This window comes from Leptosomus discolor, chromosome 3 (genome assembly GCF_034619465.1).
Source record: "Leptosomus discolor isolate bLepDis1 chromosome 3, bLepDis1.hap2, whole genome shotgun sequence".
Lineage (NCBI taxonomy): Eukaryota > Metazoa > Chordata > Aves > Leptosomiformes > Leptosomidae > Leptosomus > Leptosomus discolor.
In genome coordinates this window covers 10,592,287-10,619,396 of record NC_141393.1, presented here as the reverse complement: position 1 = coordinate 10,619,396, position 27,110 = coordinate 10,592,287, and the positions used below count along the sequence as shown (strand labels likewise).

Below are 27,110 nucleotides of genomic sequence, written 5' to 3'. Positions count from 1 at the left end.
CAGGGCCGCGGCGGCGGAGGCGGTCGGGCCGCGGCCGGGCCTGGCGGCTGGAGCCGCCTCCTGACGTCGGGAACCTGCCGCGCGCGGGGGCGGGGCGGGCGCCGGGAGCGGCCCGCGGGGCAGGCAGAGCCGGCTGGCGGGGCGCGGCGCCCGGCCTGCCACCGCGCCGAGGGCCGCAGCAGGTAGGGCGGCGGGCGGGCAGGAGGGGGGAGGGCAGCCGGGCCGCGGCAGACAAAGGGCCTGGCCCGCCCCGCGCGGGGGGGATCCCGCGCCGCACCTGGCACCTCCGCGGCGAGCGCGGCCCGGCCAGGGCGCTGGGGAGGGGAGCCGGCCCCAGCGGCCGCGCGGCAGCCCGGCTCGGGGCGGTGAGAGGCGGCCACGGGGCTCGGCCGGCGGCTCCCGGCTCTCCCCCCCGGGCGCTTTGTCGGGGAGGCGGCGTTTCCCCGGGAGGGCGCGGTGCGGCGAGGCCGCTCGCACGTCGTGACACGGGCAGGGCAGCCCCTACCGCCGGCTCCCGGAGCGGTTTTGCGCGTCCGCAACGACAGAGCGGGCGGCGGGGGCATGCGGTCTCTCTTCGTCCTCCCACCCAGGCCTGCGCCTTGCCGGGGGCGGTCATTCATCCTCCCGGCGGGTGTCACCTGCGCTTCCCCGGGGGGGGGGGGGGGGGGGGCGGTGTGTGTGTCGGTCAGGCCCGGGAGCGCAGCGCAGCCCAGATAAAATGGAGATCTTCTTCCCGCGGCGTATTTAGGAATGCAATTTCGATCCCGGGAGGTGGGTGAGGGGAAGGCGAGAGCCTGATGTGTGCCACCTGATTTTCCTTCAAGCGGGGAGAGGAAGATACTGTGGGAGAGGGAGGAGGAGAGGCCCCGGACCAGGCTGCCGGCAGCCGGGCTGTGGCAGCGACAACAAACAGGTGTGGCCGGGAGAGTTCCCGATAAGTGCTGCACGCCGCTGCTGCCCTCGCAGGTCACGGCTGCCTGCTCGTCTGCCTGTGCGGGGGAGAGAGGGGCGGCGGACACGCCAGCCCTCCGGTGGGGATTGCAGCCTGTGTTTCCTGACCTGGGGTAGCGGCGCGGTTTGGTTTTTGGACCAGCTCATGCAGTGGCGCAGGAAGGAAGGAAGGATTTATGGGCTCCCCGTTTATATCAGTGTGGAAGTGGGGTGAGCAATAGGGAGGCTGTTCTCCTCCCAGCTCCGCTGTAACCGCTCCTGGGAGTGTACCATGAAAGGTTAGGGGATCCAGGTTATGTCACTGGTGTGCTGGTCCAGATCTTTGATGATGGGGGAAGCTCAAGCTGTGATTCGTGCTAGTGATGAGGAAATGTTCTGGAAGAGAGGTCTTTTTTTTTTTTTTTTTTAAACCTACCATGTTTCATCATTTCATTGATTGGATTCAGCTACATGCTTCATTTTTTAAACAATCCTCTCCTCAGACTCTTAGTCTTACTTTGCTGTGAGGATAATTCAGGGCCGCAGAGCTCCTACACATGGCACATGGGCAGCAGATCCTGGCACGCACTTCACAACTGCTTGTTGCCACGAGACATTAAAGACATGAATGCAAAGTGCAAGAGGCGGGGCTGGGCCCCATGGTACAGGGAAATTTGGGAACTGCAGCTATGCAGTGGTGTACTTCATAGTATCACTTCGTTAATAGCTCATGGTGTGTCATGGTTTTTTTTTGTGTTTAGGATGTATAAAGATTAAATGCTGAGCGTCAAAATGAGCGTGACTTCGTGGTTCTTGGTGAGCAGCACTGGCATTCGCCATCGGCTCCCTCGGGAGATGATATTTGTTGGCAGAGATGACTGTGAACTGATGCTCCAGGTAAAGTTACGCTTTTTGTTATTTCTTCTGAAAATGCAGATGTGAATGTAATGCTGGAAATCTGTAGAGATGTTGCATGCTTTCTTCAAATGCCATCTTTTAAAAGAAACTTCCTTTTTAATGTTGAGTCTGTGGTTCCCATGAAGACTTCATATGTTTGTGAAAGTGCAAGTGAGGTTTTTTCAAATTTGTGTCATCAGATGGATAGGAGCTGTAGTGGTGGGAGATTAATCAAATAGGTTAATTATCTTGAGGCTACTAGAAGTAGTAAGCAAAGACATACCATTCTGTCCTGATGTGCCATTATGCTACTGTTTTTTGTAGCTTTTAATATGTGCACTGTTTTACTAGTATGTGTCATTTGAATGGGCAGGGTTTTTTGTTTGCCTATCTTTCCCTTTAAGTTTTGATTAAATTGTCAGTGTTTTTATCTCTCATTTGTTTTTTTTTATTGTGGTAGAAAATACTGATGTTTAGTACGGACACTCTGGCTGTTTTGGTGGGGTGAGTAAGGTGGTGACCTCTTCCCAAAGTAATCTTTACTCAGGCAAACTTGGAGCTTCTGTGAAGTGCTTCCCATACCAGCATGTTTCTCTGGTGGACCTAATCCAATGCCTCTGAAGTGTTGACTGTGGCCTGATGTTTGACGGCATAATGTAATGGATGTCACTCCAAACAAATGGAGCTGGAATCTGGCAAAGAGCTTTTGACAGGAGCAGTTTAGCTCAGGAATTTGTAGAAGCTCAGGGTTAAATTAGTGTTTCTGCTAGACCTATGCCATGAGTACTTAAATGCAAAAAAAATGCTTGGTTGCACCTGCCTGGCCCCTTTTTACCCCTTTACAAAGGTGGCAAATGTACCTGTTGGTGGCAAAATTAGGAAGCTGCCTGCACAACAGGGAGTCCCACCTCATAATTTCCACTACTAACCTGGTCACAGGTATGTCCTAAATGCTTTGCTGATGATCTACCAAGCAGGATGTGTTTGCAGTTACTGCAGGGATTTTGTATGATATGTTAGCAGAAGATCTGTTTAGGGGGGTAGAAGTTCTTGCATGAGGTGTATTTGGAAGGCAAGGTGTTGTCTAACTGTGATAAAATGTTTGTGTCCACGAAAGGAGAGCTTGCAGTGTTTGTACTGCTCTGCTAGCTGGCAGCGAATGGGCTGGCTGTGCTGCAGTGGTAGAGTCAGAAGCATGCTCCTGTTCTGCAGCATATCGTTTGTTTGGGTTTTCCCATGAATCACGCTATCTTTTATTTCATGTTTCTGCATGTCTGACTGGTGAGACATGTAACAGTGAGACATTAAAAACATCCTAATATTTTCTCTGAGTCTGCGTTTGGCTGCTCAGGAACCTGATTGCTGTGTTCTCTCGTGACTTGAAGGGAGAAAACGTACACAGTGGCCTTGGTTTCCAAAAATGGTCTGAGTTTTAGGGTGCCCATCTTAATACCTTTTGAAAGTACTTGAGGTTTGGGTTTCGTTTTTTTTGTTTGTTTGGGTTTTTTTACTGTCAGTGTTCAGCACTCTGAGAGACACACATCTCAAGTTGTACACCCTAAAATAAAAGTGCCCAAATATCAGTCTTGCTTAAAATGCATTGCTTGGTTCTGTGGTTATTTATGTGGTTAACTGAACAGCATGGGTACCACATGGAGTGTTTCATGGTCTTTGCAAGTCTGAGCTGACTTGTCAGTGTTGCATGTGGACTAGCAACTTTCTGACACTCTACATTTGCCGTGCTTTTTTCTGTATGGGAGATGAATTAAGATTCCTTGGAGGAGCCAGCAGTATCTGTGAGTGAAATGGGGGCTCATAGGTGGTGGTATTTAAGGAGGTTTTCATTATTTTACCAGAATTAAGGCTCTGGATTGTCTGTAAAGCCAGCTGGTTATGTTTATGGGGTATGTTACGTGTGACCCTTTATAAACATACTAGTTTACTATCTCCAGTAATAAAGCTTTTTCTAGGATCACATTTAAAGTCTTATTTTGAACAGCGCAGCATGTTGTTTTCCTAGCTATTTGCTTATAAAGATGTTTTCCAGAGCTACCTTGGGCTCCAAATGAGGTGATTGTAGTAAGACTCAATGTGGAAGAGAGACTGTGGACAGAGACTTGATAGCCAAGCAAAATTGTGTGTCAGCAGATGGAGGATGAGATCTAAAAATAGACTTTTTTTCATACTGTGACTGTCCATGTCACAAAATCGTTGTGCAGACTGGCACAATCATTTGTCTTGAAGAAAGCTTGGGAAGCAGGGCAGTTATCAGAGCAGATGGACAGAGTTCTTGTGACAGTGCTTGCACCTGCAGTATTTCTGTTGTACTGACCCTGACACTGTATATTCACTGCACAGTTACTTTGTTTATATATTTCAAGATACTGGCATTTAATCCATTAAAGTGCACAACTGGGAGCAGACTGGCAGTGTCTGGGGAATGGACTGGATGACCTGCCCAGTGTTTTTTTCATCTCTGAGAATGTTACTACTTAGAGATTTCGTTGTGATGTTCTCTGTTGAGACCGTGTGTATTATACAGTGTGCAAACATACTACACAGACCTTTGTCCTGGAGACTTTGCATCTTGCCATTCTCATTTTACTGTTTTAGGAGTGTCTTGTCTTTTGATATTTTCTTGGAACATGTTGTCTCAAGGTATCAGATCCCTAAACAGCAAAAAATGATGGCTTTGTCAACAAACAATCAAGCTTTAGTTTAGCCTGTGTTTGCTTATTTCATACAGGTACTAGATTTGCTTCCTGGTTAGCAAAGAGGTGAAGAAAACCAGAGTCTTTAAGCTTAAAATTAAGTAGGTTTGATAATGGGGAAACATAATCTACCTTGGAATCTTCTATACCTACTAAGAGGATTAGAAATATTTTAAATGTTTTTGCAGCACTGTAAATCTTCTAGTACAAGTAAATGCGAGATTTACATTGGGTTTGAATGTTAATGCATGGGCAAAAATGCCACGTAGCGTAGCTTGGCATGCACGGTGTTGAGCACAGAGTCAAGCGCTCAGTTCTGCCCTTTTTCTGAAGAACAGTGCTTGGTTTCTTCAGCAGTCTCACTGGCTCCCTTCAGGTAACAGTCAACAAACAGCAGGAGTATGGAAATCTAGACCTTCACTAACTTGCACTAGCGTGGTTTTTTCTGTGAAGCTTGGTGGTGGTGGTAGGAAGTAATTATCTGAAAAGATTTAATTATTTTTTTAACCAAAAAAATAAGAGGAAATAAGAGGGGTTTTGGACCATTCCCCCTGCCTTGCCCCCCCCCCCCCCCCCCTTCTTGGGAAGTATAGTTGCTGGTTTTATCAGCTTTGATCATTTGCTTAATGTGATGGCTGTTTACTCAAGGGGGCAAACACTGCAAACTCAAAATTTTCCCTTAACTCTTAAAACCTTCCCCTCCATCCCTAAACAAAGCATCTTTCGCATTTTTACTAAATGTAAATATTTAACAGAAGGGAAAGAGGGAAAGCAGGGTCATGATTTCCCTGTTTTTGTTTGAGGGAGATGTGTTTGCTGGAAAATTTGTGAAAGCAAAATGCTTAACCGGTGCTCCCTTGACTATTTCCCTCTCTTTAGAGCGATGATTTGGGCATGCTGTTGTCCTGTGCTGAGTGAGTTTGTATACATGAACGTGAGTTACAGCAGGAGTAGGTGCAGATGGCATGATGCTTTCTGTTTTATGCCTTGGGCCTGTGTGCCTTTTAAGACAGCTTGACACTTCCTATTAGGACACAGTGTTTCTGATTGCTTATAACTGCTAAAATTTGTAACTGTTTGGGGTGAGAGTTTATTTTTCAGGCTCTGTTTCAGGCAGTGTGTTCTGGATGCAGTCAGCGCTCCTCTTGATGTGAGCAGCTCTGAGAAAAATGCTGTTTTCTTCATGTAAACTATTTAAAAAAGTATGTTTAACCTGTTCTTTGACATTCTGATGTTGTAGAGCTGGGGGGGGGGTGACTCATGAAAAGACTGAATGCCTAGGCCAGAGGTGATTTTCCATCCCACCGCCACCCCCAGTCAATAATCTAAATGTGTTGGCCAAGTTCCAAACCTTTGAAAAAGAAGTTAGACTTTGCACATGGTCAGCAGGGACTTGTTTGATCCTATTGTCTGAAGCTGTATTTCATCTGGGAGTGAGGTTATGCGGGGCTGATTGGAGGACAAAACTGTCACCAGCTTGGGCAAAGAGGAACTAGGTGCAGAGATGCACAAGGGTGGGGTTTAGGTGTAAGTGCTAGATTAGATCAAGGTGCATCCAGCCCAGTATCCTGACTCAGACGTTGGTCAAAGCAGCTGTCAAGGAAAGTGCAAAGACAAGCCAAGAGTATAGTGATACTTCCAGAGTACTTGCTCAACCTCTTGACCTGTATTTCAGGAAGCCAGAGGCCAGATCTTTGCGTCTAATCGTTGTATTTATACTCTATAAAGCCTCACCAGGAGGTTAAGACTTGACTGAGCAGGGAGGGGCAACAAGGGGTCTGTCATTTGTGCAGAGTGAGTGGAGGAGCAGCAGGACTTGGAAAAGTGGGCAGAAGCTGTTCAGCTGGGGAAAGCGGGGGTTACAGGAGGTGACTGCTGAGCAGCATCTCCCTTAGGCCTGAGATGGTCAAGACTTGCTTTTATTCTGGTGTCAGCAGATAGCTGTGAAAGCTACTAGCCAAGCATCTGTCACTGGTGCATATGGGACATCGCGTGCTGCTTATGGTATCAATTAGTCAGTTCAAGGTAGGGACATGTGAGCTGGACATACAAGTTTGTTCAGCTGGTGAATTAGATAAATGGTAACAATACTGCTTGAATAGACATTTTCCTCTTTTTAGCTTGCTTTGGTGAAAAGCTAGGGAATTAAAAATGTTCTAGGCACTGGAGGAACATTCTTGTGGCTGCTAAGCCAAGTGTTTATAACTGCGGAGCAGATACGACATACCAGCGTGAAGATTGCCTGTGGAATCCTGCTTCTGCCCCTGTGTACATAGGCATGAAGATGCAATCTGTTATTGTGCTGTTACCGGATACTTTTTTCCCTGCAGGATCTGTGCAGTGTTTGGTACGCAGGGTGCACAGCACACTCTGCAAATAACACGGTGCGATGGCAAATTCTGCGTGTATGTGACATCTGGTCAAATTAAGGTTTCATTGACCTGACACATCCTACCTTCCCCGGGCTGTGCTTGATAATACGATGTCTCTCCTATGTAGTTTAGTGAGTGTATACATAAACAAGTGCAAATAGGTGCGGTGTAGTTTGTCTACAGCATTATGCTGTGAGGAAGCAGATGGTGTGAACTTGGTAGATTATCTTTTTCCTGGTACTTCTAGGCAAGTTCACTGCAGTGCAGAAGTCATATCCCTCCATCACTGAGGTATTTCCTGCATTGGGAGCTCCCAGTAGAATCCATGGGGAGTCTCTGCTGCCTTTAGTGTCCCAACCTCCTTCCCCGTAGAAGTGCGGGGCTGGAGTGGGACAGGGTGGTGGTCCGATCGTGCTGTTTTGCTGCAGTTATCCAGAGGGCGTACACCAGCACCTGAGTTAGTCCCTGAGTGTTGGGAATTGCTGGGAGTCATTCATTAGGTGTCACAAGGGAAGTAGGTGTCTTACAGGCAGAAGGGAAAGGATCTAGCCTTGGGAAGGCTCTGCTTTTTGACAGGTAGTGTTTCTAGGTGCCTGGGCAGCAGCTGTGGGAGGAAGGATGCACATCCTGTATTTCCAGGCCTAGAGTTGTTTTTTTGGCTCTTGTCTCTCCCATTGTTTTCTGTTAATGTGCAGTTGACAGGAGGATTAAGATGTCTGATGAAATGTGGGTTGAGGAGGCTGGAGGCATGGCAGGACCGGCAAACCTGGGAGGGGAGTTCATTGCTGGAGGCAGGGTAGGGAGAGAGGTGATGGTGGCACTGCAGGCAGGTGGTTATTAGGGGTGAGAGGGCTGCACGCAGCTGGCAAGGTGCTTGGAGCCTGGCCTGCGGAGGGAGGGTTTGTCCCTTTCCCGAGTGGGCAGGGAAAGGGGACCCCTTCCGTGTCTGAGATCCTAATCCAGGCACTAGCATGCAGCTTGGCTGCGCTGCAGAAATTTAGGCTTCTGTCCCACCTAAGATGATGCTTTTCTCTGCCTCCTGGGTGGCCATGTAAAACAAAGGGAAAGCCAGTGCATCTGAGGGCAGCATGTTCCCTGCCTGCGGTCAGGATCTGACCCTGGGTCACTTGAACCAATGCTCCACTTTGGGAAAGGGGAACTAGCAAGCAAAAAGCCATCCTACCCCAAAATAATGGGTTAAATTGTTACGGGAACTATGCCAGCCTCCAAATCCCCTTGCCAAGCTGTAGGGATTACAGTTTCATTTTCTTGGGGGATTTCTCTCTTTTGTTCAGTGCCTTATTTTTTGCATGAATACTCAGGCCCTGGTCCTGCCACAGATCCACTAAGCCTGTGATCTTGACGGCAGCAAAGATGAAGGCAGGAGCCTCTGCAGCTTGGGAGCTGTAATGTGAGTCCAGCTTCAGAATGAGGTGGCTACGCTTGCTGAAGAGACATTTGTCTGCTTAGGCAGTCATTTAGAAACGGGCAGCACATGCCCCTGGGAGTGATTAGGCTGCCTCTTGTGGGGGTGTCTCAATTGCAACTAGCCTGGGGCAGGACAGACCATTCACTAATATTCTGGAAAAGTACTGAAGTGGCCGATATACACAATTCTGTGAAATGTGTTGTGGTGAAAGAGTGAGACCCAGTGTTCGTACCTGTCCTTAAATGTTATCTGGGGTTTTACTTTTGAGGAGCAAAAATCATATTTCAGGCCAGAATGCAAGGGATTTTTTAAAATTTGATTATTTTTATTTATTTTTTTTTTAATTTGTCTTTGTCTGTCTCCCTTCTCAAGTGGGACACTAGGAGAGGTTTGTATTTCCTTACTGGGACACTCATGCAGAGCACAGTACTGACAGAAATGTAACCTGTTCACTATGGAAAGTATTTGAGCAAATGTTTATTGCGTGCTGCCACCAGAATGCTGCAGTTATCTTGTGCCAGACGTGCACAACAGACTGTAGTAGGGAATAGGGAAACTGCTCTCGTTTGTTTATTTTATCTCCAATACCACGATGCCTCGCGGCACTGGCAGGGCTGAGGTCCAAATCTCAACCTCGAGCGGTAGGTTTTTGCCCGTGGCAACTCTCCTGGGGGAAAAGCAGCATCTGTATCTACATAGACAGCTGAGCTGTGTCTGCTCCCCGGCCCTGTGGGGAAACGCAGGCTGTCTGGCTGTATTTCTCCTCCTGCCTTCCTAAGCAGGTCTTGTTTCTTTGTGGGTTTTGCTTGGCATCTCTGCAGCTTGTGGTTTCATGCCAAGTGTCCTGTTCTACGTATCAGAGCCTTCACCAAACGCAAAGCTGTAGGATATGTGCAACACACGTAGCCAGCATGATATGTACCTCCGTGGCGACACCCGTGCACTTCTGAAGATGCTTTTGCTGCTCCCATGCTAAGCAGGAGCTTTGGCTGATTTGATGCCTGCAATTCTGAGAATCACAAGCGAGTTCCCTGGTTGCGTGTCTGATTGGAGACAGATGTTGGTACTGGTATGGGACTGGGAGACCCAGAGGTGCCATTCCTGTCTGTGATTTGGACTATCTGTTTAATATGATTGTAGAAGAAAGAAGAGCTATAAAATACCTCTGTCTTCAAATACACACCACACGTGCATTTTGTCTACTAGGTATTTAAAACATGATGCATTGTAGATAGTATGATGGAGAAGCAGGACAGCCTGATATTAGGAAGTGATTTCAATGTCTGGAAATGCAAGCCCTGGATGAGCTTAGTGTAGCAACAAATCAGTGTCTATGTTTTCCCTTCAAAGAAGTGTAAATGTTGTAATCAGAAAAGCACATGTTGTGTTTTTCCGAGAGTTGTTTTCATTTGGTAACAGGTCCAGTGTGGGCATGGTGAGAATGCTGTGTTCTTCCTTCATTCCCAGACCCTTGAAGTGTAGTCTTATTTCTTGCCTGCAAATCGCTAGTGCTTAGGAGGACACCTCCCTTCCTTGCTTTCTTTTCCCCTTCTCGATCTCGTCTGAGGTGCTCCAGCTCTGGTTTTGTTTGAATCCAAGCAGAATCTCAGTGATCCTTGCCATAGCTCAGGAGTGCTGCTCACTCCACCACAAGTGCTTTTCCAGTGAAACAGATTAACTGCAAGGGTGTACTAGTTATTTTCTGCCTTTGATGTTCTGAGTATAGGCACTTCAGAGTTTTTTAAACGCTTTATTGGAAATTTGTATTTTTTTTTTTTTCGTGTGGATCCCTGTATTCTCTCCCGACAGATGGATCAGTCTTGCCTTTTGTTTGGAGGTTGTGATTGATCATAAGGAAGGCTTATTGGGTGCAAGTGTGCGTTTGATCAAGGGAGTCCTCTTGTATTTGTGATTCAGTCAACTTAATTGCAGCTTTTCAATTTATAGATGCCTAAAGTCTTTCCAGTGGAGTTGCAGACCATTGGGAGCTCTGCATCTGTGGGCTGCTCTATGTGTGTTGACTCAGGCTGCTTAAATCGCTTTCTGTGATTCAGTGGGTCATGCATTAGAAACCACTGGTGCTGGGCTGAAGTGACTTCTGCAGGACTGTTTTCCATCTCTCAGCTGTTACCCGTCTGGAAACTGGTTAGTCTTTTTATTTGGAATGGGGATTGAGGCAGTCTGCTCCTCCCCAAGACAAAAGCACGATCAGCCGCTGGGTTGCTGCTGTCACTGCATGCAGGAGTGGTTTATGTTGAAAGTGACTGATGTAGAAATAAACCACACCTTGGCTCTCAAGTAAGAGTTGACCTTTGGCAAGTCTGCATCAAAAGAAATAAGGTGTGATTTCAGTTATTTTAGGTTGAGTTTCCTTGGAGACAGGCCCTTATGAACTCCTGCTGCCAGTTCCTGTGATGTTTCCTGGTTTATCATAAACAAAATGAAGAGAATTCCTATTTTCTCCACAAAAGCATGAAATTTCAGAGAAGTGCAATCTGTGTAACAGTTTGCTGTGTTCCTGATGTGCTCCTCAAAGAGATGCTGAGAAGTTGTATCAGGACTATGGGTCAGATTTTGCCTATCATTTTGACTCTGGCTTGAAGACATCTGAAACTTCCTTGGAAGATGGGAAGTTTTGGAATAAATTGGTTTCTTTGGTGACCTCTTCCTGGTTTTATGTAGGGGAATATCATGCTGCTGGAATACATCTCTGCTTACCTATGATGACCCTTGATGTCTGGTCTGGGAGCCCTGAGTGGCTGTAGTCAGCTGTTGTAAAATACAGCAGCCCAAAGGCTGTGCTGACTTATATCAAGGTCAGATCCAGGGCAAACTGAATTTCTGGGAGACAACTGGTTCCCAGAAATAAACCCTTTTTTAAATGACCTATGACTAGGTACCAGATAAAATCTACTCTAATTTTTTGTGTGGATTAGCTTTTTGGGGTGGAAGCCTTTTTGCCTTTGGAAGGGGGCTAGAGTGATTGTTCTGCCTTTAGATTCTGTTAATCTTTAAATGAGCATCTGCGACATGCTGTAAAAAGCTAGAACAAACACTGCTGCACCAGTTAATCAACGTTCCCTCACATCCTGTTGGGAACAATGATATCCACGATTTTTGGACTGGGGAAGACCTTGTATCGGTGCTGTGCAGACAGGACCCCAGTGTGTGGTGGTTGTTGAGCCCAGAAGGGTGAAACGTAGTTCTGCAAATGCTTATGGATGGGGAAAGGGGATTTCTACCCAATGGTTGTGGGGATGCACCATGGGCAGGCAGGGCAGTTGGAGACCCTCTCTCATCTTCCCAAAGGGTGTGAGGGACCACGTGGCAGGTCAGGTACAACCCCAGCTCGTGAAGCATCAGCTGCTGTGATACTCGAGGCTGCAGCTGGAGACATTCCCACGCTCAGGGCCGTGTGCTGAGGTGCAGGTCCTGGGCAGTATCCCCCAACCAACCTTACCTTACACTGCACATACCTGCTGCAGCCACTTGGGTGATTGCAAACTGGACTGAGGGGCTGCATCTGATGTGAATAGTAACGGAGAGAAGCAGCATCTTCATGCTGCAAATGCTTAAGACCTGCCCTACCTTGAGGTTGGGGTCAGACATCAAGCTTGGAGATTGCATGGGGGAGAGAGGTTTGTGTGTGCCCCTCCCGGGAGGGTGTTGCTGTGTGTCTCTTCCCACGTTTAGAGCTTGGCTTAGCAGGAGATACGAGTGGGGTGTCCCTGACTGCGTTGTCTGTGCGTGTCCCACCAGTTGTCGTTTGTTTCTTTGGGGAGCAATTGCTGTCCGAGCAGCACTGGTTGGTCAGCTAAGCATCGAGTGCTGCCTCATTTTTCAGCTGGGACTTGTGAGCTGACAACTAGTAAATTCAGCAGGGCATGGATAGCTGTATTAGTGAGGCAGCTGGAGGCTTGGAGTCACCTGCCCCTCTCCTCGCTGCCTCTGCTTACAGTGGGATTTCGTGAATAGTGTGAGGGACTCCGCAAGGTGGAAGGGCAATCTTCTGGCCAAGTATGTGCTTGCTTCGTATTGGTACTTCAGGGTTATTCTGGAGGACAGGTCTCCTGGGCTGACATATGCTCTGCAGGGGAAGGTGCCATTTATCACCTATTGGGGAATTACCAATGTGCTTGACAATGGCAGGGGCAGAAGAAATTCCTGCAAATGATGGTAATTTGTCCAGAAAAAGCCTTTATGTTTTCACCAAGGAACTCCCCTGAAACAATCTTTGCGTCTGCATGCTTGCAAGGAAGTAGAGAATGACTTGCTGAGAGTGGTGCTGTGGAAACCAGTGTGTTTATACTTGGGAAGGGGGAAGGACTTTCACCAAGAACTTGTTGGTTGATTCCCAGGAAGAGGAGGATTAGCTGATTTAGAGCCTGGCTCGTCTCCCCGCTCTGGTAGCATGCTGTACCCTCCCCTGGCCTGAGATACCAGGGAGGTCTCAGTGTCATGTGCACGTGCTGATGGAGTGACCGGTTCTAGTGACTGGTTGAGGTCAACTGCAGCAAGAATTCGAGTTATGAGAGGCAGTAGGTCTAAATACAGACAGTCTGGTGTCTTTATAGCTGTAACACTTCAGACATATTTCAAAATTATTCAGAGATTTTGTTCTAACACTTCTTCCTCAGAAGTCTGACACTATTCCTGCTGAAGGGTCATACTCTGTTTTGAAGATAAGGTGCATTTGGCACTTGTGCATTGTGGCAAAGCCAGTGGCACCAAATCACTGTCCAGTTCAGTGTTCTCAAACTTAGCTTAAAATTTGAATTTTTCTAGAATTGCTTTCTTTCTCATCCCAAGTTTACTAACCTCCTTCCAACTTGGAAAACATCCTAGAATGTAAATCAAGTCCAGGACATAATCCTGGGAACAGTATAAATTGTTGTGAACAAGTTTGGTTTATAACTTAAGAAAATTATTTTTTTTCTCTTTGAAAAAATAGGAAGAAATAATCCCAAATACGAATGTCCCCAGTAATGAGGCCACTGGCTTCAGCTGGTGAAAAATGGAGCTCTTCTAGTTCACACTGGCTGAGATCCTGCCCCCCAGGCTTTCAGTTTGGGTGGTTTTGTTTTCAGTGTGTATTGATATAATTATTGAAATTACAGAATAGTCTTGACAGCCTTCAGTGATTTTTTTTTTTTTTTTTTTTTTGGTCTTTTTTCCTCCTCTCCATGCAAATAGTGTATTGTCTTCAGTGAACTGTTTTAACAACCATAGAAGCATTTACTGTTTATCCTTTGGTTATTTATAGTAAATAATATTTATTTACTATTAATATAGTAAATAAATTTATTTACTATTAATATAGTAAATAATATTTAATCCTGTCTGCTTTTCTCCTCACTCCCCCTACTCCATATCAAGTTAGTTTAATGTCAAAATGTTGCTTTGATTAACAGTGTCTCTTATGCCTGACCGGTCTCACGTTCATTGTGCTTTCATTGCCAGTCCCGCAGTGTCGATAAGCAGCACGCTGTAATCAACTATGACAAGGAGAAAGATGAGCACTGGGTGAAGGATCTCGGAAGCTTAAATGGCGTAAGTAGCAAACCTCCTGGCTGATGGAAGCGAACACGTGGTGTGCTGAGTCTGCAAGCGGTTGTGTGCTTATTTAATTCTACTGTTGGACCCTTTTGGGTCACTGCAACTGTTGGCATGAGTTAAGCTAAACGTACATAATTATTTGCAAGGCCTGAGATATGGAGGTCATGAAACATCTCATCTTGGAAGAGGAGAGCTTTGGTGAATATTGTTTCTTTTCCCCTTTCTTCTGGTATCCTTGCAGAATGCTTCAGGGCTCACAAAATCTTAGCGCCTCTTTTGCAAGAGGTGAAATACATTCAGGGATGTTAACATTAAACTGCTGAAGATTCTGGAGCAGCTGTTTAGCATGAGCAGGGTGACCTTTTGGCAATTCAGTTGTCAGTGCATGGAGTGATTTATGGATGATGAGATATTTAATTTCTTTGGAGAGAAACTATTTAAAACCACCTTCTTTTTTAATAATAAAAATTGCTCTTTTGCCTGCCTTGAACCTGGTTTGTGTGAAGACTGAGCCCAGAACAGGGAGTTGAGCCTGCCTGAATCTTAACCCTTGCTCTGATCCCAATTCGTGTAGTGGTGTTAGGCAGCTCGGTGAGGGCTTTGTCTGCCCGCCTGAATTCTGTGATTTTTAAATACACCATCGTTGTTAAAACTGTCCTAATGTCATAGCATGCCTCTCTTTTTCGTCTGTTTCTTCATGCCAGCAGAGCTATTCCTGTGCTGGAGCAGGTCTAAGCTAGATTCACATAATTTTCTTCCCACTAGGGATTTTACTGCAGTCATTGTTTTGGGCTTAGAAACAGGAGCCTTCCACCATCACAACTGCAAAACCACGAACCCAGAAACTTGTATAAAAACACTGGCTACAGCAGACCTCAGCTATTCTGATTCTTCTGGCATCTGAAAACATCAGGAATGAGTGTTAATCCCTCTCAGCCTAGTAGCTGAAGGCACAGAGCTCTGCTGAAATGGGAATATTTCCAGTAACTGGTCTGGGCTCTAGCTGGATCCCTGGTTCAAAACCTGTGGTATTTAACTCATGGTGGCAAAATTGCAGCTGAGAATTCTGCTTGCAAGAGAGGGAGGGTTTGTACCAGTAGTTCTCATCTGTCTTCACACGCTGAACCATACGAATTTACAACATTTAAATAATAGACCTGTGCTTAGAGGGGCAGTGGAGTAAAAGGAGTTATAGCAGTGCCTGTCTTCTGGAGCTGATCAAACACGCTTCTGTTGGAGAAGACTGTGTAGCCAAACTGCATTTCTTTTGCTTGAAAGAAACATAGCTTCTTAATTGAAAATTTTCATGAAAACTTTTTAGTTCCGATTTCAGAATCTGCTTTTTTTTTGTATTTACTTTGTGGCTTGTAAACAATGCATTATATGGCTTTGCTGGATAACCTGGTTCGTATTAATTGTTGAAATATTTTGTACTGTTTTTATTATAATGTTCAGCTGATTCTACAGTTTCTTTTAAGGGTCTTCTGGTTTTGAAGGTAGTATTTTTATCTGCAGTAAGCAGTTTCCCTGGGGTTATTTTATTTGAAGTAACCTTGAATGAATAGGTAATATCATCAAAATGGGTTTTCTTGCAGACTTTTGTTGTGCAGAAAATTCAGCAAATAATTATTGCTGTTCAGATCTGACTGTTGTGGGATTTTTAAATATTAAAGAATTTCATGCAAATGGGAATTCTGTGCCTTTTAACCAGCTTCACTGCTTTTATTCTGAAATTACAGGCCTGTTCCCCAGCTCTTCTGTAAATTGCCAGGAAGCTGGAGGCTGTTGTCTGCTGAGGTTCTAGTTTCCTGCTCTAGCATTCATTTTTCCCCTGTGGTTAGTACTTGGTCTTATCATGCATGTTTGGCTTGGCTGAGGTGAGAAGGCAGGAGAATACTGTGCCTCAGTGGTGAAAGCAGGTAAATTCATTTTCTAACATCATTTTGATTCGTCAGAGCATAGCTGCATTTGAATTGAGGCTACAAAGACAGCGGTGGGTTCCTGGTCTGTGAGGCTGGGTGAATCCCACGGCAACAGAGTGGCTAATCCCCACCAGCACGCTGGTGCTTCTTCAGCTGAGTTTCTGATTTATTTTTATTTGGCCCGGATTATTACAGAAGTACATTATTTGTGAAAGATGTCCATGAGTGCTTGATTTGTTTCACTGTGGTTCTGCGATGATTGTTCCTTAGGGAGTCCCCTCAGAAAGCAGGCATCCGAGACATCCGAGATGTTCGATCGCAGCTATGACGTACATTTCTCGCACCTTTATAAGAATAACTTAGTTTCTTTGGGCCTCAATTACCTGCCTGGAGCGTAGAAAAAATGAGCACGCAAATCTTTTGCACGAAGGACCTGTTGTACTGATCTGTGGTGCCTGGGACAATGTGGCCTCAATGCCGCTGCAAATGCCTGTTTTCCTGTGCATTTTCGCTACTCCCTTCCTCTGCGATAGGCTTTGCTTGTTAAATTGTGAGGCCTTGAGGCTGACACCAGTCTTGTCTGACATCCAGCGGAAAGCTGATTCCCAGCTCAGTAATTAGAGTATGAGCACCGTTTGCTGTGCTTGCTGGTTGTGGAGGGTGGAAGAGAGCATCTGAAGTTCCTAACTTCAGGCATCTCATTTATGTGTTCGAGTTGGGGACTAAAATTTCACTTGCAGTTGGTGGAAAGGTAAATCTCCCTAGAGGTCCCTGCAGAGCACCTTGCTTTGAAGCATAATTGGGGTGCTCTAACTTGCCCATGGGAGCTACTTGCCGGTGTTGATTTTTCTAGGGAACTTAGCTCCTCGCCTGGATGACTTTGTGCTAGTGCACCCTGAATGTGTGCAGTGCCATTGGCAGATGGGCATGGGTGCCCTCCAGAAGCCCCATCCATCTGAGATGCATCACCTTGATACCCTCAGTCAGAAACCATTCCTGTGCTTCTTTCCTGCAGACGTTCGTCAATGACGTGAGGATCCCTGACCAGAAGTACATCACCCTAAAACTGAATGATGTCATTCGCTTTGGCTATGATATCCTTCTTGTCTGAAGAGGGAGTGGGACGTGGATGGGTCTCTACAAATACGTAAAAGGAAGTTGTAGTGAGGCCAGTGTTGGTCTCTTCTACCGGGTAACTAATGACAAGAGGTAATGGCCTCAAGCTGCGCCGGGGGAGATTTAGATTGGTTATTAGGAAACATTTCTTTACTGAAAGAGTGATTAGACATTGGAACAGGCTGCCCAGGGAGGTGGTGGAGTCACCATCCCTGGAGGTGTTCAAAAGATGGATAGATGTGGTGCTTAGGGACATGGTTTAGTGGTGGGCTTAGTAGTGTTAGGGTAATGGTTGGACTTGATGATCTTAAAGGTCTTTTCCAACCAAAATGATTCTATGATTCTATGACTGGGTTTTGTGCTGTTTGATGCATGGAGAGTTAACAGTGTTAATTGTGACTAATGAGTAAGGGTGTTTGTTTTGCCTCCTGGAGCCTTTGGATAACTCATAAGCTTTTGTTTCTGCACCATGGACCTTATTCAGAGCATATTTGTCATGATGCCTGCTACCTTCATTGGACTTTGAATCAGGCCCTGCACTGGCAGTAGTGGCTGTGGAGGTGGTGGCTGTGGAGGTGCCTCTTCAATCTCTTTCTAAGGAAGGGTTGTGTTTTTTCCATTCTGTTTGGGTGGCAACTGTAGCTGGTACCAGCTGGGGAGCAAACGTATTTCATATGCTTTTGTATGAGCTAACATCTTCCTATTTTTTTTTCATCCAACTTGTGTATTTTTGTTAATCATTTCACCCAAGCACAGACAATTTACAGGTCTTCAACATTTAGCTTTGGGGCTTGTGGTCAGTCCCTTGATTCTGTATTAATTGAAGCTTGCCTGTGCAAATTGCTTCTGCCACAAATGCAAGAGTAAATCTGACTTTAGCAATAGCAAATTTCACCACTATCGAGGGAGGCTAGGCTGCAGTTAACTGCATTGTTTACAAAGTCACAAATCCTGCTAGTGTCTGCTGAAACACCTTTGCCTTCATCACTTTCCTTTTGATGTGACTATGACTGGCTATACGCATAGATGTTGGAATGCCTTTCTGAGCCTGTGGAGCAACAGTGGTAAGTAGAGGCTCCTATTGCTGCCTTTTCGTGTAATTTAATCCTTTTTTCCACTTTTTTCAATTACTTCTATCATCTGCCAAACTTCACCCGCTCAGACTGAATTTAGAAGTAGCAAGTGTCTTCTCCAGGTTTCTTTTTTCTTTTGTGGGGAAATTTCAGTTAAAACAGTCCAGACATTTCTGAAAATAGAGGCAGAGACTAAATTCTACCATTGGGGGGTGAGGAAGTGTTTGGCCAGAAAAGTCCTGCGGATCCTTGACCCCCAGGCCACATTCTAGTGCCTTTTGTGGTCCCCATGATAATCAGTTTGTGCTTGGCCATGCTGTGGCCCTTGAAATAGTCCAAAAGTTGCTGGAGCCCAGAGAGCTTGAGCCTCCCTGGTCTCCCAGGCTTGGCTCTAATCAGTGACAGCGCAGGAGCACTCACTATTGCAACAGTGATGCTTAAACTGATGTGTGTGTAATCCTGGATCTGCTGGAGAAGAGGGTTTTCTAGGTCTTGTGTAAGACCATAACTTTGGTCTTGGTCTTGCTCTGTCTCTTGCCATTTTAGAAATAACAAATCCTTGCTTCACAGTGGTCTGTCTTTTTTTTTTAAAAGGGAGATAGTTGCTGAATCTTTAAAAAAAATAGAAAAGGAAAGGAGACAGATTATTTGCCTTCAGATTAGTGTTTGAACAAGGTGCAGTTGATGAGGGTTCAGGCATACATGGGGGTAGGGGGAAGTACTGAGTAGCCCCTTACTGAGTCTGGCCCAATGAAAGAGCACTGCCATCTCGGACCTTGTCATTAAAGGTGGCGTCTCAGTGTACATGTGATGAAGCCTGTTACAGTCCCATAGGCAACCTCAGTTCTAGCTTTTCTTGACTTTACAACTTTGCAAATTTTTTTTTTGATGTAGCTGGTCATGTCTCTTCTGGTCTCTAGATGTGTGGGGAAACTCATGGGAGATTTGCTGTGAGCTCCAGTCTAGCGAAGGCATAAGCCAGTGCCTAGAGCGTCAGTAGGTTTTAATGGCTGCGATACAGGTTTAAACTTTTTATAGAAAGCAATTCTGAGCGCTAAGCAGCTGAGTTGAAGTGTTTAGTCCTGCAGCCCTTACATGGATATTCATGTGAAATGAATGATTGCATTTATGAATTTTAAAATTTATTGCCTTCAACAGGAAAACTTCAAAGAATATAGGTTTTAAAGTAAGCTTTTTCCTTCAGCGTAATTGCTATGGCAATTACAATCTCTTCCTCTGCTGCTTCGGTGCCACTGTCCTTAGCAGCGCTTTCTGTGCATACTGTGTTCAGCTCAGTGTGGATGGCAGCATCTCCTGAGCTCTCTGAATCAGCTGTACGCTGTTGCATAAGAGCGTTTGTCTCTCTTCCATTTACAGTTTCACTTACAGACTGCGCGACGTTTCCCTGCTATGCCAGTATCACTTGGTTTATTTTTAGTCCAACATTTTCCATCTTTCCTTTTTCCTCCCTGTTGCTCTGTGCTGAGCTGATTGGGTTGTTCGTGATGACATTGCCAGATGCTTCCTTTTTTTTTTTATTTTTTTTTTTTTACGCAGTGTTGCTGAGGATTATTGCCTAGGCTCAACCATGTTGAACGCCTCCCTTCCTAAGAGGTCACAGCAGCTCATGACCTGATTTACTTTTCATCTAAGAAACTGCAGTGACTGAAAGGCCTTGTGAGGGCAAGAGAGTACTGTAGTCCCAGACATCCCTGCAGGGAGCTGAACTCTACTGTTCCCTTGTCCAGAGTGCACAAGATTGACCCATCTTGGCCAGGCTACCATAGGGGGAGAGCGCTTTGCCAGCAGGGTGGAGAGGAGCAGGGTGTGATTGAGTCAGGGCTCTGGTTGCTCTCTTGGCTCCTGCATGGAGCTGCTTCTCCTGCCCTGCTCCCCTTGTCTGCTGCCCTTCAGTTGGCGTGGGTCTGGCCAGCAGACGTGATTGCATGCTCTCTTGCAAAACATGCACAGCAAAGACCATGGTGAGATACAGCGCAGGCTGTAGTACCCTGCGTATTTTCAGCTTCTCTGGTTTTATGATTTTGTTTTCTTTCATGACTAAATGCAAGATTTCTCTGTCCATCCAATTCCTTTGCCATTTCCTTAACGAGTTCTGTACATTCGAACATGTATGTCCTGGAACAAATTCAACACAAAGTCCCAGAAGAAGCATTAAAGGTAAGGGTGTCTGGGTGCATCTGCATTTAAAAAAAAAAAATTAAGTGCTCTAGTAATGGTCAAGCAGACTGAAATATTAAAATGCTCTTGATGGCAGTGAAATGTTCCACAATGTGAGGTTCTCCCTGTATTGGGACTTAATAAAAACTTCCTTTGAGGAGAGATGCATTTCCCAGTTATCTCTGTTCTGATCTCTCTTATCCCTGTGCTAACATGTAGATGAAGTTATTTATGACTGCCAACAAAAAAGGTTACTAAAGCTGTAACCTATTAAAGAAGAGTCAGCACATTAGCTTGTCAGTGAAGCACAGCAGAACTTGCCCTGTCTCAGAAGTGGAGCACAGATGCCTTTTTCTAAGCTTGGTGACTTAGGTGTATCATCTCATTTTTCCTTTCAAGCTCCCAATTTTTACTTACTGAGCAGTCCTCTTACGAGTGAGATGTACTGTAAACAAAGAGTTCAGTAGCAGGTACAAAATATTTGAGCATTCTCTTATCTCAGGTAGAAAAGCAACCCCCTCTAGGCAAGAAAGCTGTCACGTTCAGCTGGGGGACTGGACTATCAGTGCCAAGCATCACCTCTTGGCTAGCAGATACTGTCCTCTTAGCCCTGGTTCCATGTTTACGACTTGGAGAGGATCGGAAATGTAACAAAATTGGGCAAATGATTCATTGACCTTACTCAGGGGTAATCTGGATGGGTACAGCCTTTTATTAATTTACTTGTAATAAACCCACTTTTAAGTAGTTCATTTACTATGTTAATGTGGAGCCTGTTTTAAGGAAGAATCATTCTCTTAGAGAGGGTTTAGAGAGAAATAATTAAAATATATTTAATTGCCTTTGCTGAAAAACTGAGATAATGCAGATGATTGCCCTGAAAGAATTTGTAATGTTGCTTTAAGAACAAAGAGGATTTCAGAATTTGAATCCTGAATAGAAAATGCACTAAGTTCTGATTCTTCTCAGCTTATTCTTTAGAGTTTCCTAATTAGCTGTTTTGCAGAGCTAAGTCACAGTGACCTTCTCATGGACTAGAACTGTCACTTAATGTCTTCCAAACGGAGTATCTGAAAGCCTCTCAGCTGGCATTTCTGCTGTTCCGTAGCCTCTACTAGGGTGTGCTTTATTTTTCGTTGCAGAACGTAGCAGTAGTATTTGCCTTTGCGTGATCAGTTTGCGGGGCAGGGTGGTTTATCTTTTCCTTGGGCAGGTGCACAGATCGCACAGGCACACTGCCACTGTTGCTTGTGTCTCTGCAGCATGAGAAGTACACCAGCCAACTTCAGATGAATTACAAAGGCACGGCAATGAAGAGGGCAGAGCAGCCCATGGAGCACGGTGTCTACACTGAGTCCCCACAAGCAAAGCTGGAGAAAGGAGAGAGAAAAGCAATTACAGGTACTTGCTCAGGAACCAGTTAATCAAGATTCAGAACAAAGTGCAGCTTGAGCCCTGCACTGGGTCATGATTCTGACAGTACAGTGTTGTGGGTTGCATCTAGGAGCAGTTCCAGAAGGGTCAACTTTCTAAACCTCTGAGTATTCCAGACTCTCAGTTTTTGGAGATTCAGCCTCCAAAGAAAATCAGCTGGCGTGATGGCTCACACATGCCTTGTCACTGTGTGTGTGCGCTGGAGAACCTGCAGGCTGAGCAGGTTTGGTAAGTTCTTTGGCACCTGTCTGGTCTATTTTTAATTTCCTAATTGTGAGCTGGTGTTTGAACAGAGATGGTGACTCAGAGTAGAAAATGTATGGCTGCTGTGGTGGTGGCAGGCAAGTGAAGAAGCAACAAGCCATTTCTTTCAAAAAGCCCTGTATGGTCTTAAATGGCTCTATTCCCCAATGTGCCATTATGTGGGATTGAAACTGACTGCCAAATTGGGAGATGTTTGTTTCAGGCTCACTGTTCCCCAGCTGCAAACCTTTTCTATTTGAAAAATTCCTTCTGTTCTCCATTTCTTTACCCACTGCTGCCTTCCTTTAAAGACTCTTTGTCAAACTTGCTTCCTCCCTGTCCCCCATCATGGTAGGCCAAGACCTGCCCAGCAGTCTTGTCTCGCCCATCTCGCCCAACTTCCTACCTCCTGCCGTGGCAGGTCTCTCCACAGATCTGTTCAGATATTGGTTGATGGCCTTCTAGAGCTCAATGATGCACGGGAGGAACAAATACGGTTTTAAAGCATCCGAGTGATAGATGACTGCCAGTGGTGGTCTTGTGGCATCAGGATGGTGGAGTGATTGGAAAGTTTTAGGGTTGGAGAGACTGCCCACTGGGTCTGTTGGAGGAAGAAGCAGGGAGGTGAATGGAGGGAAAAGGATGGGCAAGTAACGGTGTGATGAGCGAGACGACCTAGAGGTAGATACAGCAGCTTTCTAGAAAAGTGTACAACTTTGGGTAAATCCATTAAGGCTTCATGATAATTAATTGGAGTGGGTTGGCTGACATTAATCTCCCATGTATTGTCTTTATAAAAATCCCTCTAAGCTGACGTAGTGTACTAAAACAGTGTAATTTTTCTCCCTGGTCTTGTTACCTCTGGCTGTGTGTGGAAGCACATGCAGAGGCACCTGTGTGCCCGGCTCCCACTTTCCGCACCGCAAAACCTTTCTTCTTGTGGCATTAGCTGTGTCCGTGTGTTGCCCTCCCCCACGGATGGGGTGTTTGTGACTTGGCCTCAGAAGCGTGCAGTTAAAGGGATGAAGTTGGTGATGATTAACCATGACACCACGGAGAGTGAGATGAGGTGAACCTCGCTGGGGGGAGAGCTCTCCAGCTGTCTTTCAAGGGACATGGGGTTCTTGACAAGCATTGCCAGTAACTGGGCCAGTTTGCATTTGCTGCTGCCTGGCTGCATGAACATTCTCATTTTTGTTCTTGCCACCTTCCAAAATGTGCATTGGTTGGTTTTAACCTACATAGTGTAAGCGGTTGATATTCGGAACACCTTCAAAGTCAGGACGTCGAGTGAGTTTTCAGCAAGGTGGCCTATTTCTCTAGCGTGCAGCTCGCAGACCTGCATTACGTTTCTGTCATCATTAGTGGGCACACGGACTATAGCTCTAAGGCAAAAAGGGCTGTGAGTACTTATTGGGGGCCAATGCTGAAGTGTGTCACATGCAGTGGGACTGATGGACAGACATAAAAAAAAACCCTGAAGTGCTGCTAACCCCACTGAAAGATGGAGGAATTCAGGACTCGTTGGAAGTATTTTCCTGGATTGGACTGAAGTCTGTGGAAGTGAGAGAGGGAGTCTGACCATTAAATCAGCGCCTCGCTCTCCAAAAAAGCATCTGTCACGTGAGCAGAATGATCAGTGGGTCCCTTTTTCATCTGCGATGTGACTAATTCACCTTGTCTTCAGCTGCACACATGCACAGTTTCTCCTTGGTTGCTCAGAGGAGTGGCAGCAATTTAAAATGATTAGTGGAAAGAAGAATGTAGTATTCTTATGGGGAGTGGGCATGCTTAGTGGCAGCAGAAAGAGGCTTTGGGGAAAGAGCTGTTTTGCTAAGCCTGTAGGTATTTAGGAATTTGCATTGACTAATTAAAGCAAGGTCTGGGGTGACAAAAGCCTTTAGAAGGATCGCTTCCCAGGGTCCGGGTGGAAAAGAGGCAGAGGGAATGCAAGCTTTCAGGGAAGAGGTTTTAACAAAATAATGTGAACAATTAGAGCTACTTAGAAATGGGAGGAGGTGAGGGGCTGAGGATAAAGAGATCCAGCAGAGTGAATGGGAAACAGCCATTTAGTTTTTATGCTGTTGAACTTGCAGCTTTTGGGCATATGTTGCCTGTAAGCAGAAAATCATCAGTCTTTGTGAAATGTTTGAAGCAAGGAGCTTCGTAAGCCCTGTGGGTTGGATATGGATATGAATAAGAAAAGTACCCACAGTTCAGCTAGTTAATGCTAAAAATAGCCATCAGCTCTCAGGTTTAAAGCCCTAAGTGATCAGGAGGCCAGGTAGAGCCTTGAACTGAGCAGATTTTAAGACTCGCAATCCCCATCTGTTGCTACCTGAGTGGAGGTACTGGAGATGAGATAAGCTACTTTGTGGTCTTCTGTTGCAACACATAGTTAATCCTCGGGCTGATCTTGATAATTTTTTTTTTTTCTGTGGTTTCCCCCCGAAAAGCCCTCACAGGCTGATGGGAATAGATAATGTCGAATCTGGTGACTAACCTCTGAATAACTTCTGCAGGCCTGAGTTTCCAGGGGTGGAGGCTGCCCGCAGCATCCAGCTGAAATGGGCATCACCAACTGCAGGAGCAGGACTTGAGCTTCTCCTGGGATCTGTGAAATAGGCTTGCTTGCCAGGTTAGCGTCCGTGTCATTAGGGAGTCCTCTCAACAAAGTGGCTGACTTGAAAGTCTTGTTGGTGTCCAGGGCTGAGGTCAGCAGGCAGCGTGGATGGAGGCAGTGGGAGTTGTGCCCAGTTGTGAAGTGGTTTCCATGGTCTTTGGCTGCTTTCCACATGAGATCATGGTAATAGCTATTTAGATGCACAGCTCTACCCTAGCCTTTAATTTAGGGGAGTGCTAGTGATGTATCTGCTTTTTGTCTGAGCTAGGGTGGTGGTACCTGCAGCATGTTAAAGGTTTGACCATGTAATTGATACAAATACATTTGTGATTATCAGCCTGATTTGAAATCCTCTGGGATCTGTGAATATTCACAGCAGGTACAAAAGACCAGGGCTTAGGTTTGCCATGCACATGTGAAATAAATACTGCAGCAGAGTCAGAGAATTGCTTTATGGTTATTCCTACTAGGTCTGAATTCTCTATTTTGGAGAGGAGTTAAAAAGCAGAGATGTAAGGAATTAATTTTAAAATGTTGTAGCTAGATCATCTTTCTTTTTCCCCAAGGCCTCTGCCATAAGAAGCCTACTCTGCATCTTCTGAAGATGGACGTTATTGTTATTAATAATGAATCAAAAACAGTTTGACTTGAAGCAAGCTGGATTTCTCATGCTTTTGTTATGACTTGCTGTAGACAGCTTCAAAGCTGCGTGTGCTTCTGTCAGCAAAGAAATTTGCCATTGCCGTCTGTCTCTGTCTCATCATGGTTTGAAGCTTTGTGAGGACTTGGGCAAAGCACAGCCCTCAGTCCTGTCCTGACCACAGGGGACACCTTCAAGGGAAATCAGACCTCTGCAGTGGAAGCTGTGTGCTTGTCATGAAAGCTTTTCTGCCCACTTGCTGATAGAAAGCAGCATTAACGCAGGCTTTCTCCTCTTCCCTTTCATCACCTGGACTGTATTTTTGGTCCTGCCCTTGTGTTGTTCTGTGTGATTCACTTCATAAATACATCCTTTGTATTGACACGTCTCATTTTCTTTTGTTGTGGTGCCTCTCCTTCGGGTGATCAATAGTTCTGTGTTAATTTAACAGGCCACATTCTTGTCAGGCTTGTTAAACAAATGGACTTCCCTTGTTGTGTGCTAAAACAGCCTTCGTTTTGGTTTTTTTTTTTTTTTTGAGTGACTGCCCCAAAGACTGAAATCCAGGAGCAGAACGTGTGTATGTCAGTGGTCTTCCCTGTCTTACACTATCACCAATAGCTCAGTATTTATCTGGCTGAATGCTTGTGCTGACCTCAATTCAGTTATCTAAAAGGATGGCTTTCAGGCTGTCTGCCTGAATTGATGAGCCAAGAAATATGTCTGAATGAATTGGCACCATCTGGGCAGCCTGGTGTGGAGTGGAGAGAGGTGGTAACGAGCTGCCATCAATTGGAGGAAGTCTCATGTTATTAAAATGACTGAGCAGTTACTTTTCGTTGGTGTTCCTTGCTTCACCGCTGATTCGGGCAAGCCCCAAGTCTCTCTGCTCTTGCAAGAGCTTCATCTTATGCTAAAATATAACAGACAGGCAGTGGCTTCAGGGTGGCATGCATGCCTCGGGATACAGGCAGATGCGCTGCTTTGGATGCTGCAGGTCCAGGTTGAGGTCACTACTTAAAATGCATTCCAGCTGGTGAAGAGCAAAGCCCCCTGGCACAACTGCATAGGTAGCTGCTCCCTGGCCTGCTTCTGTCACAGCCATCTGGTTTAGCTGCCTTCCTATCATGCTTTTTTTTTCACCCCCTCCCCTTTTTATACTATATTGTTGCATTAGAGCTGGCGTGGGAAGAGACATCAGGTTGGTTGTGCTGGCAAATTAGAAGAGATGGAAGATTCTGACGTGAGCAGGGCAGCAAATTCATGTAGATCTTCTGAAGTCACAGAAATTTCATTCTGGCTCAGGATCTGGCCACTTTCAGCAGTAGCCAAGAATGAGAGTGTCTGTGTCACTTGATGTTATTCAAAATGCAAATTAATATGAAGGCTCAGTGGAAACATTTATTGCTCTTAAAATATTGAAGCTGTCCCCAAATAGCAAGATGCTGACTCCTTGGCTTTCCATCTGTGCTTTTTGCAGTCTTTAAGTAGTTCCAGTTTATTGTGGAGGCCGGGAAAGGGAAGGAATTAAAAAACCCACAGAAGCGAGCAAATGTGTGGCACACGCTGTAACAGCGTTGCAGGTGGGGGCCCCATGAGCTCTGTGTGGTGGGGCAGGAGGGACCTTCTGCTGCCGTGCAGAGAGTGCAATGGAGCAGTTCCTGCCCTGGTGGCCCCAGGTCTGTGCACTGTGGCCAACCTTATGTGCTCTAGGTAGGTGCGCCTTCAGGTGCCCTGGGGTTTTGGCTTTGTGCTAGCTTTTGTCAGAAGGGGAATCTGGGGACTTTCCAAGCGCCTATTACAGCTGTTGAGGGTAGAGGGGGAAATTTGAGAAGGCAGAGGAGCTGGCACATTATTTTTCACAAATACACCTCTTTTTTTTTTCTTTTTTTTTTTTTTCCTTAAGCTTTCCTTGCAGTCCTGAAGTTCCCCATCAGCAAAGTCTGACCAAGGTTGACTTGCTCCCCTAGCTGCCTTTTCCTTGTA

At 45.8% G+C, this 27,110-nt stretch overlaps 1 protein-coding gene across 2 annotated transcripts in view; it reads left to right on the top strand.

Annotated features, from left to right (window-relative positions):
• The first annotated feature begins 1,707 nt into the window (after positions 1-1,707).
• Positions 1,708-27,110, top strand: part of CEP170B (centrosomal protein 170B) — a 53,409-nt gene continuing 28,006 nt past the window's right edge. The window contains exons 1-5 of one of the 2 annotated variants that reach the window (XM_086462555.1): positions 1,708-1,827; positions 13,800-13,889; positions 16,833-16,911; positions 20,126-20,184; positions 21,447-21,585. In XM_086462555.1, coding sequence (XP_086318681.1) covers positions 1,708-1,827; positions 13,800-13,889; positions 16,833-16,911; positions 20,126-20,184; positions 21,447-21,585 — 487 coding nt within the window. The remainder of the gene's footprint in view (positions 1,828-13,799; positions 13,890-16,832; positions 16,912-20,125; positions 20,185-21,446; positions 21,586-27,110) is intronic. The other variant, XM_086462554.1, reaches the window with a different exon arrangement.